Genomic DNA, 12650 nt, shown 5'->3' on the forward strand with positions numbered 1-12650 from the left:
TATATATATATATATTTCCCTAGTCGTCTCGTCCTGAAGGTGTACTTGAGTTGTCAAAAACGGAAAACAATTTTTCACAGCTTTTAACAATTTATATCTAGCATTACATTTGATGATAGGAAGAATTAAGTATTTAATAATATTAAAAATAGCGATAACTTACCGTCACATTCACCATTATTTTCGTCTGATTTTCTTACACATTCTCCGTAATTGGTGAGCTAACTGTATGAACTCCCCCACCTTCCAGGGTGGAAGGACCACCTCACGTAAGCATCGTGTTGAACAGAAAGCATTAGCCCCATCAGCATTAATCTTTCCTCCAGGGCTGGAGGCGATATAACTGGGTTTGTCGGTCGAACCAGCTAAATCATTCCACATTAGCTCTAACTAATAGGCCATTAGTTACATCCTATTCTATATTTAGGTTTATAACTATTACATTCAGTTCATTATAACCTTCATCTAACCAATAAAATTCCTTTTATTACTATTATACATATTGAGGAGCATTCCTGATTAACTGTTTTCAAAAAAGATACTATGATTAAGGTTTATTATTCCTTTTCATCAGTATTGAATGAGGTAATACCTTTTTTTTCACGTGATTGTCGTTCAACTTAAAATATACATTATTAATCGCCAGCATAAGGAAATCAAACAAACGTTTTATTTGTATTATTATTATTATCAATATTATTATCCGGTTTTTCTCCCTATTGCGGGTTTATATCTGAGGTTGGGACCTAGAAGTCCAACAACCTTCATATTTTGTTTATTTATTTATTTTATCTTTTCAAAATTTAAAATCTTTTGCACTATACGTGCTGTGGCAAAGAGAACCGACTGTTGAGCCTGTCTTAGTACATCAAATGGCACTCCCGAACAATTCACGCCTACCACTGTCGATTTTGGTACGAGACCATTGCTGGATATTATGAATGACGTTGTGGTAACTCCCTCCAAGTGATACAGTTCCTTCAATTCAATCGCCAATCACTGATATTTCCTTAGTTTTTCTTCCACAGTAGAGCTTATATTAATATCGTTTGGGAGTACGACATCAAAAAGTTCCGCTTTCTTTTTTTTTTAGATCAATAAGGAGGATATCTGGTTTATTATGGTCAGTAATTATTGATTCCTCCAAATATAGCTTGAGAGGACCTTTTTGGAGGAGTCTATTTGGGTGGCACTAGTAGTAGGGGCTCTTATCTTCAATTAAGTTGTACATTGTCGCCAATGCCTGATGTAAAATTTTAAAACTCCACATCCAACCGTGATATGTTGGATTGATTCCAGCGCTACCGAGCATAATCGACACTTATCCGACGTTGTTGCGTCTTTTAGTACATGCTTCCTATATGATCTGGTGGCAATAACCTGATCTTGAATTGCAACCACGAATCCCTTTGTCTCGGAGAATAGCCTTCCAACTTTTAGCCATTCAACTGATGTTTCTTTTCCTATGGAGGCTTCGTTCAGTTGTAGGCTGTAGAATCTCCCATGCAGAGACTTTTCATTCCACCAATCGTTCAATTTCTGAAACAATTCGGTTCATCCGCTTTGGTAAGGTTCAGTACAGTCAGACCATAATCCATTGTAACGATTGCCTGATAAACACTAGTGGTTTTTGAATGGAAATATTGACGTAGGGATAATTCCTAAGTATTGATGGGCTTGATTTCCAGAAAGTTGAGTCTTAATATTTTTCGTAGTCTGATTTTGAACATTATTATTAGCTCTTGTTTCACATCCTTTCGAGCTATTTTGAGGTGCTGCTATACCTAAATATTTATATTGTTCTTTGGCTTCTAGTTCTCTGATGCGCTCATCTTCATTAATCAGCAGGTCTTGGGCATTGACCACCTTTCCCATGTTCACATGTAGCACCACGCATTTCTCAAGTCCAAATGGCATGCTTATATCATTGGTATAGGATGGCACTATTTCACTCATACTTCGCAATTGTTGTTTGTTTTTTGCATATCGCTTAAGATCGTCCATGTACCAGTTGTGGCTGACAGTGGTTACCTCGTTCTTGGTATTGAGTTTGTAGCCCACCTGGTTCCGGCTTAATGGGAACAGCGCCATACAAAACCACAATGGGCTAAGGCAATCTCCTTGGTATGTACCCCTCATAATGAATTGTCAATATTATTAGTATTAACAAATGTTTTATTTGTTATCTAAGTGGATGTTTCTTTTTTCTCTCTTATTTATGTTTTATAGTTGATTATTGTTTCGAACTGCACTGGTAAATATAATTAAAGGAATAGTAATGCAATGAATGAAATGAACTTGTTAAGAAGCGTAGATGGAGAATTGTGTTAGATCAGGCAAACAGGATTGGAATTGGATGAAATTGAGCGAAGGAGTCCTTGTGTTACCGTTATCAAACACCTTGGTTTGTTCGCTGTATTTAGGTTTATGTTACTTTTTTAAATTTAAGCTGTCCAAAACTACCTAGGGCATTCCGAACTACATCGTGTTTGAGGCACTAACACGTGTTGAGACAAATTGGACTACTAATGTTTCTCTGACAGACCAATAAAAACTACCCATACTACAGATAAATTTGTACACTGGTGGAAATCTTCAGACCAGACATTCTAATTTTGAAAGAAGAAGACGTTACTTGGAGGTCCATCAGCTGGGTAAGCCTTGGAATAGACGAATACATCGCTGGAGACGAAGAAAAGAATTAATTATCCCAAACATGTGGAACTGAACATGTTGCACAAAGTCTCCATAATATTAATCTTGGGAACGTTATGGGAACATTAACATAAGAAAAATATAATGTGGTAATAGTTCTAAAATCATTATTAATTAAAGCATAATATAGTGTTTTATATAATAGGATTTTAAAAATAGACCTTACTATAAGATCTTTACAATACTTAGATAGGAGCTTAAAAAAACATCCGTTATGTTATTTTTTTAACCTTTCTATTTTATTATTATTCCATTTTATTATATTCTTTGTGCTCAGTTGTATTTTATTTATTATTAATATTTTATGTTAATTTTCTCTCGCCTTTTATTGTTTTGTTTTATGTTGTTTCTTTTCTTTGTTCATTTTCCATATATTATCATCTTCTGTATAATTTTGAAATTACAAATATCCAATTTAATGGAACATTTTATGCATTTAATATGCTTTTTGTATAGTTTAGAAATAACTGGCTAAATATAAAGTTTTAAAAAAACAAAAACATTTTTTAAGAGACAATTTCTGACTTTCACTGCCTAGGTACATACTGTTTTGTGCAAATAATTAAGTTGCAAATAAATTGTATTACTGAACCCTTGTGTACCTAGTAGTACCTTGTGGGATGTGTGAAACATCAAGAATGAGTTCCATTTAAACATTGAGTGACTAGGTAAAAAATTGTGAAGTTAAGTTATGGTTGATCCTTTTTTTCACTTGATCCTATGTGTACGGATGGAAAACAGCAGTCGGTCAACTTCAAAACAGCTTATTTTAATCTGGGAAGAAGAGGACCAGCTTCTGGGAGGTCGCCGGAAAATGATGCTATGGTTGATGATGCTAGATGAAGGCCTCAGTTCAGTGAATATTACTTATTCATTTATGTGATTGATCTTTATATTATTTTAATTATTATTAGTTATTATAAATTATGTTAGTTAGCGGTGGTGGCATAATCATTTTCTTTGTGTGATATGGATGCAATTGGTTAACCCTTGTAGCCGGAATATGAGGGAAGGTGGGTAAATAAATAAATGTTATTCTGTATAGTACGAAACAAAGAAATAATTTCTTAAAGGTGTGTGGTTATTTTTTTAACAAATATCATAATTATTTGTTCAAATTAAAAATCTCATATTAATTTATTTTTAAATATTTTCATGATTTTCACCCTTATCCAGAACGTAAATTCCTGTAATTCATGCATTAATTTAAATAGATTAGGATAAAAAATAATCTTAATGAAAACATATTCAATTAACCTCCTTAGTATAATAACTAACTCTCAACTTAATTTTTCTTTTTACATTTTCTCGCAGTTTTAAGAAATAATTTAGGTATTATATAATTAGTCCATAATTATATAGCCCATGTTTTGTAAAAGAATGTCTTGTAGACGCTTTATGGCACAGTTCTTATTTTCTTACTTTTTTATTTAATGAAAATTGAGGTAGAAATAGTATGTGCATAAGTAAGGTGTATATAAGAGAATAATTTATGAGAATCATGGTGAGTGAGGATGAGTTTGTGGGAATCTAAAATTATAAGAATCAATTACCAATCAATTCAGAAGGTCATACAAAATCTCCAAAATTTATTGTAAATAATAATCCAATCTTTATTTACAACTACTAAAATAAATAATCAATAAATATGAATAAATTAATTTTAAATATTTAAACGTTTACAATATAATATTTAATGATATTTCTTTTTTTGTTTTACAACCATAATATTCTTACACTTAAAGCAGACTAGGTGTATTTTGAATACAAAACATAAGCATTTTGTATTATTAATAACCCACTCTCAATAAATTAAATACAAACCACACAATCTCATACAGAAGGGATCTACCCCTAAATACTTCTGAGAGAAGGTATGAGAGCTATGCATCTTTACACTTAGCTTTTAGCACAGCCATTAATTATAAATACCTTCATATTATAATGCACTACAATATTAATTAATTCTGCATACAATTAGAGAATGAGTTCATAACCTAATTAATAAAATAATGGAGAGTATCAAGAGAAACTTATGACCTATAAGCTCGAAAGTTCATTTTTTTATACAATAGAAATCTTTTAAAAATAGTTAATGGTTAATTATTTATACAATATACAATTTATACATTCTCTTGTATCGAAAAGTAATTTCTGAAAGGTATTTTGATTATTCATAAAGATAATTTAACAAAGGAATTTATTGGAAATTTTAACATACCGTTAAGAAAAGGAAATCCCTTTTTGGAATGTTTAATAACAGAAATGTGACAAGGGTATGAAGGGTCACATTCAGTGTGAAATTTTTTAAAAAAATACTATACGAGCTTAGCATAATGATTGCTTTGTTAAAATCGAAGTCATGACAGCTTGGAAAGTATCAAGAACGATACAATGTGTATAAATTGAGTTCACAGTAATTAATAAAATCTATCAGTGCTTACAAGTGCTTTCTTTGTGATTTCCCATATAATAAATAAGCAGTGCATTTGGGAAATATGTTTAATAATACTTTATTTTTAATTGTTAATTACTGAATACTTCAATGATCACATTGCAGAAACTTTTTTTCACGAGGAATAAATTGTTTTGTGGCCAGAAAAAAAATTCCTTGGTTTTCTTTAACTTATTAAATAACTAACTTACTATAAATTAAATGTTAAAAATTCTAATATATAGCGAAAATCTGATTTCATGGTTTTTATGAACTAAAAACACAAACAAAACAGCCGATCTTATTGCTTATACATGCAAACTAAACAAAAAGGTAATCGATCGAATTTAGTTTAGCATCATTAGGACGATGTCCTAGTAATAATGATAAAATAGTCTATCTATATTGTTTTCTTAATTTTATAATCGTTCAGATCATTGATACCAGGTCCGTTTCAGTCAGTCGGTAACGCTTAAGGATAGAAGTTTTGCAGAGCGTCTTCGTAAAGGGCGTTATAGGTGTTCCTGAGTAAGAAGATGTCAGAAGGGCGGCCATTGAATACGTAGGGTCCCTTGTCGAGGTGCGTAACCGGAGAATCCGGCTTCCAGGTGTAGACACCAGTAGGCTTTCCGTTGGAAACGAACTTGACCGGGAGGTTAATGAAGGAGGTCGGTCTTGGCTGGACGACGGGAGGGGGCCTGAGTGTGGGAGGTCGGGAGACGTAGCCTACTCCTGGGACCAAGACGTAAGGTGCGGGCGGGAGGCGGATGTAGTAGACTGGTGAGTCGGGCTTTGGTCTGCTAGGCCTCGCTCTGGAAGAAAAAGGATAATGTTTTAGGAAATATTCAACAGTTTAGAGATTATTAAAATTAATCTATTCATTTCTAGATATACTATTGTTTAAAGTTTCATTATTAAAATCATCATTATCAGGAGTTTATATAAAAAATATATAAATAATAAACATACACCTCTATAATCAATGAATGGTTCGTGAGATCAGTAATAATCAAGTAAGCTTCAAGAACAACCGCTTAATAAAGATGAGGTCTATAACGTAAAATTCCTTGAAATATGGAAAAACTTGAGACGTAAAATTCTTATCCTATACTTAGCACCCACTTAATCGAGACAGAGTGTATCCCAGCAACAAAGCTTAAATCCTAGAAAATACATTTAATGCAATAGTCTAGTTGCTGACTTGGGCCAGGATTTAATAATCTGAATGAAACAAACAGAGAGAAATCAGATAATATCACGTGAACTGTGGGTTAGGAGATATTACCTCTCTGAAGGGGTTCCACGATTAAGCGTAAGACGCACTCGTGTTCATACTTGCCTAATACGTTTCAAAATGTGTTTATTTGTCAAATACGGAGGAAACTATTATCCTACCTTCGTTGCGGCACAGCCTCTAAAAATCTTGCCTTGCAGATTCAAGATTGCAGGATTATATCGAACTATAGTTAGAGTAGAACTATACTCTAGTACTATAGTAACTAATCCACAAACGACTTAACTCCTTTCATATTGGGTTATGATTTATAAGAAATACTTTTTGAAATATGTTAACGTACCGTAGGTACAAAAAATAACAAACTAATTCAAACTTGTAAAATCTTAACTTAGCAATCAAATTGTGCACTATGATCGTGGTTAACCATTACTATGTAGAATAAGAGTTATAATATATAATAAATTATCGAAATTGAAAATGTTTAACCCTGAGGTTACAGTCAAATCAGTTAACTATTCATCGGTCAAAATTTCGTAAATATCTCTTAAAAACTTTACAGGAATGATGTTATTTTTAATTTCATTTTAGAACTATAATCATATCAAGAATTTAACACAGAACTTTTATTAAAAACTGATATATATGTATCATTTAAGAAACGCCACCATTCTTAATATGCCTACCTCAAATTTAATTTAGATCCCAGATTAAGAGGTGAATATGTGATACAGATTCCTTTATATAATGAATTCTAGAGAAATTACCGTGACAGGATCTCGTTTCCTTCGCCAGCAGGGAACTCCGGTCCGTCGAGCTGGTCATCATAGTCAGTGTACTCCTGTGGTACACCGTCCAGCAGAACCGGGGGGCTGTCGATGTAGCTCTGAGTGAAGTAGGCCAAGGACTTGGCTTCTCTATCGGTTGGGGCTGCCAGACTTCCTCCAGCCATCAGTACCAAGCAGATAGCCTATAATTATGATTTTATAAATATTTATTGAAAACATCTTAAATTATAGTTGGCAAGGATGTTATTAACAATAAACATAGTTATTATTCAGATTAAACAATAGATAATAGATTTCGGAACAACTTATTCTTTAATCTTAGTACAAAATGGTTTACAAATTGATTCCATTTGAAAGTAAATTGTTTTCATTAAATATAAATTTTTAAATTCCTAGAATTAATATTGAGAAAAAAAAATCAATTTAGTTCAATGTTTTCCAAATTTTGATATCTTAAGGTTCTTACCTCCTCTATAATAATCATTATGGTGAGTATTTGTAAAAAAAAAAAAGAAATCAGAAAGCCTGTTCCTATTTCCAATTTAATATCTACGAAAATTGTAAACCCAATTTCAAGTAGACAATAAGGGGAAAAAGGAAAGATTTCAGGAAAAATTTAACAGAAACCTTCCAGAAATACAAATTGCTTTTTTTTTTAAACAATTATTTAAGTTATTAATATTTCCGTAGGTCCTGTCTATATTTGAAATAAGTAGAATTCGTGTTTTTTCTTTAATTTTTAAGAGTAAATGAAGAATTCAAACAGGTTTATACATTAAATCTAACGGCGATTAGTTCTGGACCTTGCTTGTTCGCTGCATAAATAGAAAGTGGATTCAAAAGATATTAACTACGTCGTAAAAACATTATAAACAGTCGTAAACACACTTATGTTTATGTATTGAAGAAAAGAAAAAATAAATAAATTGTTTACTACTTTTCTGTAACGTTTCAACCTATTCTACTGGCGATTTTCAAACGCTTAGTCTATACACCAAGTTATTCACAACTCAACTTTCAAACATACAACTCCTGTATTTAAAAATCGGATTATGTTCAGCTATTTATTAATTGAGGTAATTTTTCTAGGGGCTATTCTACCTAGAACATTTAAATTAATATTTCAAAAAACTTATATAGCTGTTAAAACAATATAAATTAGGAAGTTTCTTAGTCCTATCTCGGAAAATAATTGTTATTATTAAAATTTGTTTTTTCTTCACAAAAACCACCAGGTATACATTTATCTTATTAAACAAGATTTAAACTAGATTTTTAAATCATTAACCATTTCGAATTAAAAGATTTCATCAACGTAGAGTAAAAGAAAATGTCGGAACCCTATTGTAAGAAGTAGGAAAATGGCGGAACCCCTACTCTACTATTTGATACATTTAGGGTATCAAATGCCATATTATCAGGATAAGCTAAGAAAGACTAGGATACCAGCTTAAAACCTGTGGAAAACTTAAGAAAATTAGAAATTGTATGGTTTAAAACAGTGTTGAGTTGAGTTGCCCATACTTAAAATTTTTCGTGAAACTTCGGTTGGGAACCACTGATATAAACTAATAGTCTACATGACTTTATTTTCATGTAATGGTTAACATCCATATTTTTTTTAATTTTCTTAAGAGCTTTCAAAACAAGAATTTGATATAAATATTTATGATACTAATCCTAACTTGAGCCTTACTACTTCTTTTTTTGTATTAGCCTCAATACAGGTACCTACTTTCTCCTGTGATAGGATTATTTAAAAAAAACTTGTGATTAATTGATTAGTTATTCATCCAATATATTTTAATTTACTTTCTACCTTTTTTTGTTTAATTATACATATAATCATTATTATAACCATAGATTATTCGGTTCTGGATGATAGTCTACCTGATCAAACATGAATTATAGTCTACACTTATAAACAGCCTAGATAACCCAAACAGTAGAAAATACCATCAATAAGTTGATTAGAGATCAATTAAAATTGTTTAAGCTCTTTTCGTTTTTCTTTACATGTGCATTAATAAATAACAATCATATGCGAAATGTTGCTATTGAACCTCAACACATGCTTTTGCTACTCCCGGATAGTCCCAGAGCGGAATCACAATCACTTCTTGGGATCTCGAAGGCCCCCGGCAATAACTGTATCCAGGCCGAACATGCTAACTGTGTCCATGTTTCGTGGTCGATCCTAACGCCAATCGATTGCTATCCTAAGTCAATATCAATGATTTAGTAGCTGCTTTGAGTCCTGTAATCCCAAGACCTCAATACATTTCCGTTATCGGTCTTGTTGTTGGCTTGTAGGAAGCCAACTTGTTTTGTAGTCTAAATTTAGAACCTGTTAATCAAGACTAACAACATGATTACGTAGTTGTTTGTGTGAATTTCTTTATTCAAAATTAACCTCTGTTCCATAAATGATCTTTTAAAATATTCATCCATCGATTATTAAATATACATTACACATCGGAGTAAAAAGTGTAAATTATAGTCTAAAAAATTAGGGTTATACCACCAGTAGATAAACACTAAACTGATTTTAAATTCAAAATTTTATAGCACGGGCCTGGAAAAGGTAATTTATTTGTATTTTTTTGCTTCAAAGTTTAAATCAGTACAGAATGAAGAGCTAGTACTAAGATAGTTTCTAGAAAATAGAGCAGTTGCTCAGAAGATGGATACATGGGATCTACTCTATGAATACCTAGGCACCAGTAGTTCAGCACTGGAATATTAATTAATAATGTTTTTTTAAATTTTAGTATCGAAAAGGAATCGTTCTTTAGAGAAAATTATATTATACGCTCTACATAATACGAACATAATTATAGCCATTTTATAGCCTTATCTCTTGGTTTTATACCCATTAGGTCAAACAACTACAAATTGAGGAATGCCGTATAGTCTATCCTAGCAACTTATGTGAAAATAAGAGAAGTAAAATAAGAAGTTAATTGGAGGCCATACACTAATTAAGATTATGCAACGAAAATATTAAAATGCAAGAAAAATCCCATACAAGTAATTAGTTTTTCTAATTAATTTATGATATTATATCTTCAAAGGTAGAACAGAACAATTTAAGCTCTGTATCAAAATTTTAACAATATATTGCATTATGAAAATTAAAAATCAAAAAAGCTTGTATAAAACATAAAAATAAATTTTTGATAAGTTATTACCTGAAAAAATATGTTTAAATATTTTATTTTTGTTAACTAAAATCTTTCAAGTAAAGAAAATGAAAATTAGAGATGCATTGTTATCTTATTATTTTTTTAAAAGAGCTAACTGAAGGGAAAATGTAAATAAATTTTAATTCGAAAAGAAACAATTTTTTAAGACTTGATGAATGAAATGGATCGTTATCAACAAAATATTTAAAGATGTTTTCATCAACATATCCTCTTTCTTTATCATCATATCCTGTAGTGGTTAGTTTAAAATATATTCAATAGAATTGAGCTGCGTAAAATTCGGAATTTGTTGTCTCAAAAAGTTTGGCCATTACAGTAACATAATAATAATTTATTTCACGGGAAATATGGGTAAAAAAAATGAAATTTAATATAGACATTTAGAGTGTGTATGATTTACAGAAGATATTTGTAGTTTACCGGAGACACAGCAATTTAGTAAGTAGGAACTAGATGCTGACTGTCATATAGCTGGAAGGAGAATATGGGCAACTTATGTAAAAAGCCGTTTTGGCCGAGTGTATTGAGTTGTCACATTATCAATCTCAAATCTGCAGCGGCGCCGAATCGATTTCGTCATGATGGGCTTGATTTTTTGTGAAGGGTTCCATAGAATGAAAACTTATACTTCCCTCTCCTGTTAGAATAGGTTAGTTACTTATAGGGTAACCAGTTCCCCACCGAATGCCAGAAATGGCCAGAAAAATTTGCCATGTACGAACTTTAGATATCTACAAGTGGGAACTACTATAACGTGGGGGCTCTTTACTTGATAGTCGCTCTCGATGCAAGACTTCGAAGACCCCTAGTCAAACCGGAAGAGTACCGTTCCCGGCCAACTGGTCTCACCTTCTTCGGTAGCCCTGATGATGGAGTACAGTAGCAGTACACCAGCTGGCACCAGGCTGTGTGGGATGAAAGCTAGTGAAGGTATCGCGAAATTTTTATTAGTATTTCGTTGAGGGATTATGTGGTACTGTAAAAATTATTTTAGGCTTGTATAGATTTTGAGGAAAACATTTTATTTTGAGGAAGTGATAAGCAGACTCGGAGTGATGGTATCGGAATAGCTGGTTCAGAACCTTGAAGGTTCGATTCCTACCTGCCAATAATTAATTCACGGTTGACCACAATGAATAATTGTGACGTTCTGGGAATAAAAAATGCTAACCCTTTTTAGAATAGGAGTTAAATCATTTTCATTTGAAAATAATCTGAACATGTTATGAAATATCTGACAAATTATTCTTTCCGAAAATAATAAAATAAAATTTAATGAATTTTATTTATTCTTTAATTTAACTACAAATTCCTTCATGTTATATAATATTCGACACAGTAATAGGATTATGTCAAACTATCCCGCAAATACATGACTTACTAAATTCAATTTCAAATGTATTGAAAATTAGTAAAAATACAAAACACAAGAATTAACAAATAAAATTATATACATTACTAAAAATATTGAATTTCTTGAGCTATAAAAGGGTATTTAACTTTGAGAAAATTCATTATTCGGTTTTAGTAAACTTTATTTTTAGTAAATATAACCTGTGTTTGAAGATTTTTTCCCCATAGTAACAATGAAAGGATCTGATGCAATTAACAGTCTTTTAAACTAGCTACCATTCATGTTTATTTTGGATTATCTGAATAAAAAATACACACAGTGCAGTCCCGATAAATGAATGTTCGGTTCTGTATAGAAGTCTTCAAAAGACTTAAACCTAAAAAAAAACTTTATTATTATTTGCATCAGAGTACTCAAAACCCAAAAGCAGCCACAATACTGACTTCAGTTCGATATGTTACCGACCTAGCCCGAACTAGATATCAATCCTTACATAATTTATCCCTAACATAGCTTCCTCTTCCTCTTTTAACAATCCTCCGAGGCGCCTGAAAAGAAGGTAGTTTATCTACTAGTCTGTATCATGCCATTGTAATCCATCATTTCATACAGTAGATATATTTTCATTTAAATACAGTTGTGAATTTCAAACAAAAATAATCAGAGTAAACTTGGGGACTTTTCAACTTTTCTTTTGTAGATGATTTTCCTTCTATAATCCTACTAATATTTTTAGAGCTGTTATGTAGCCTGTTTTTATTTTCAATGTGGTTGTGTTGTGTTATCTGAGCATTTATAATGATTTATATATTTTTGGACTTAAATTCAATTTTTCGTCACCGTTATTGGGCGTGTCAATCGTTGTCAATCGGAAAAATTTAAATTCATGATTATATTGTCAATTTATTGTATATATTAT

At 31.6% G+C, this 12650-nt stretch overlaps 1 protein-coding gene across 2 annotated transcripts in view; it reads right to left on the reverse strand.

Moving 5' to 3' along the window:
* Nucleotides 1-4296: 4296 nt before the first annotated feature.
* LOC106685432 (uncharacterized) overlaps nucleotides 4297-12650 on the reverse strand; it is a 195182-nt gene continuing 186828 nt past the window's right edge. For both annotated transcript variants that reach the window (XM_024358893.2, XM_014428091.2), the window contains 2 exons: nucleotides 7151-7353; nucleotides 4297-5961 (listed from right to left, as the gene is read on the reverse strand). In XM_024358893.2, coding sequence (XP_024214661.1) covers nucleotides 5622-5961; nucleotides 7151-7353 — 543 coding nt within the window. In that variant the 3' untranslated portion in view covers nucleotides 4297-5621. The remainder of the gene's footprint in view (nucleotides 5962-7150; nucleotides 7354-12650) is intronic.

This window comes from Halyomorpha halys, unplaced genomic scaffold (genome assembly GCF_000696795.3).
Source record: "Halyomorpha halys isolate HHAL.00 unplaced genomic scaffold, Hhal_1.1 Scaffold692.1, whole genome shotgun sequence".
In the NCBI taxonomy this organism is placed as follows: domain Eukaryota; kingdom Metazoa; phylum Arthropoda; class Insecta; order Hemiptera; family Pentatomidae; genus Halyomorpha; species Halyomorpha halys.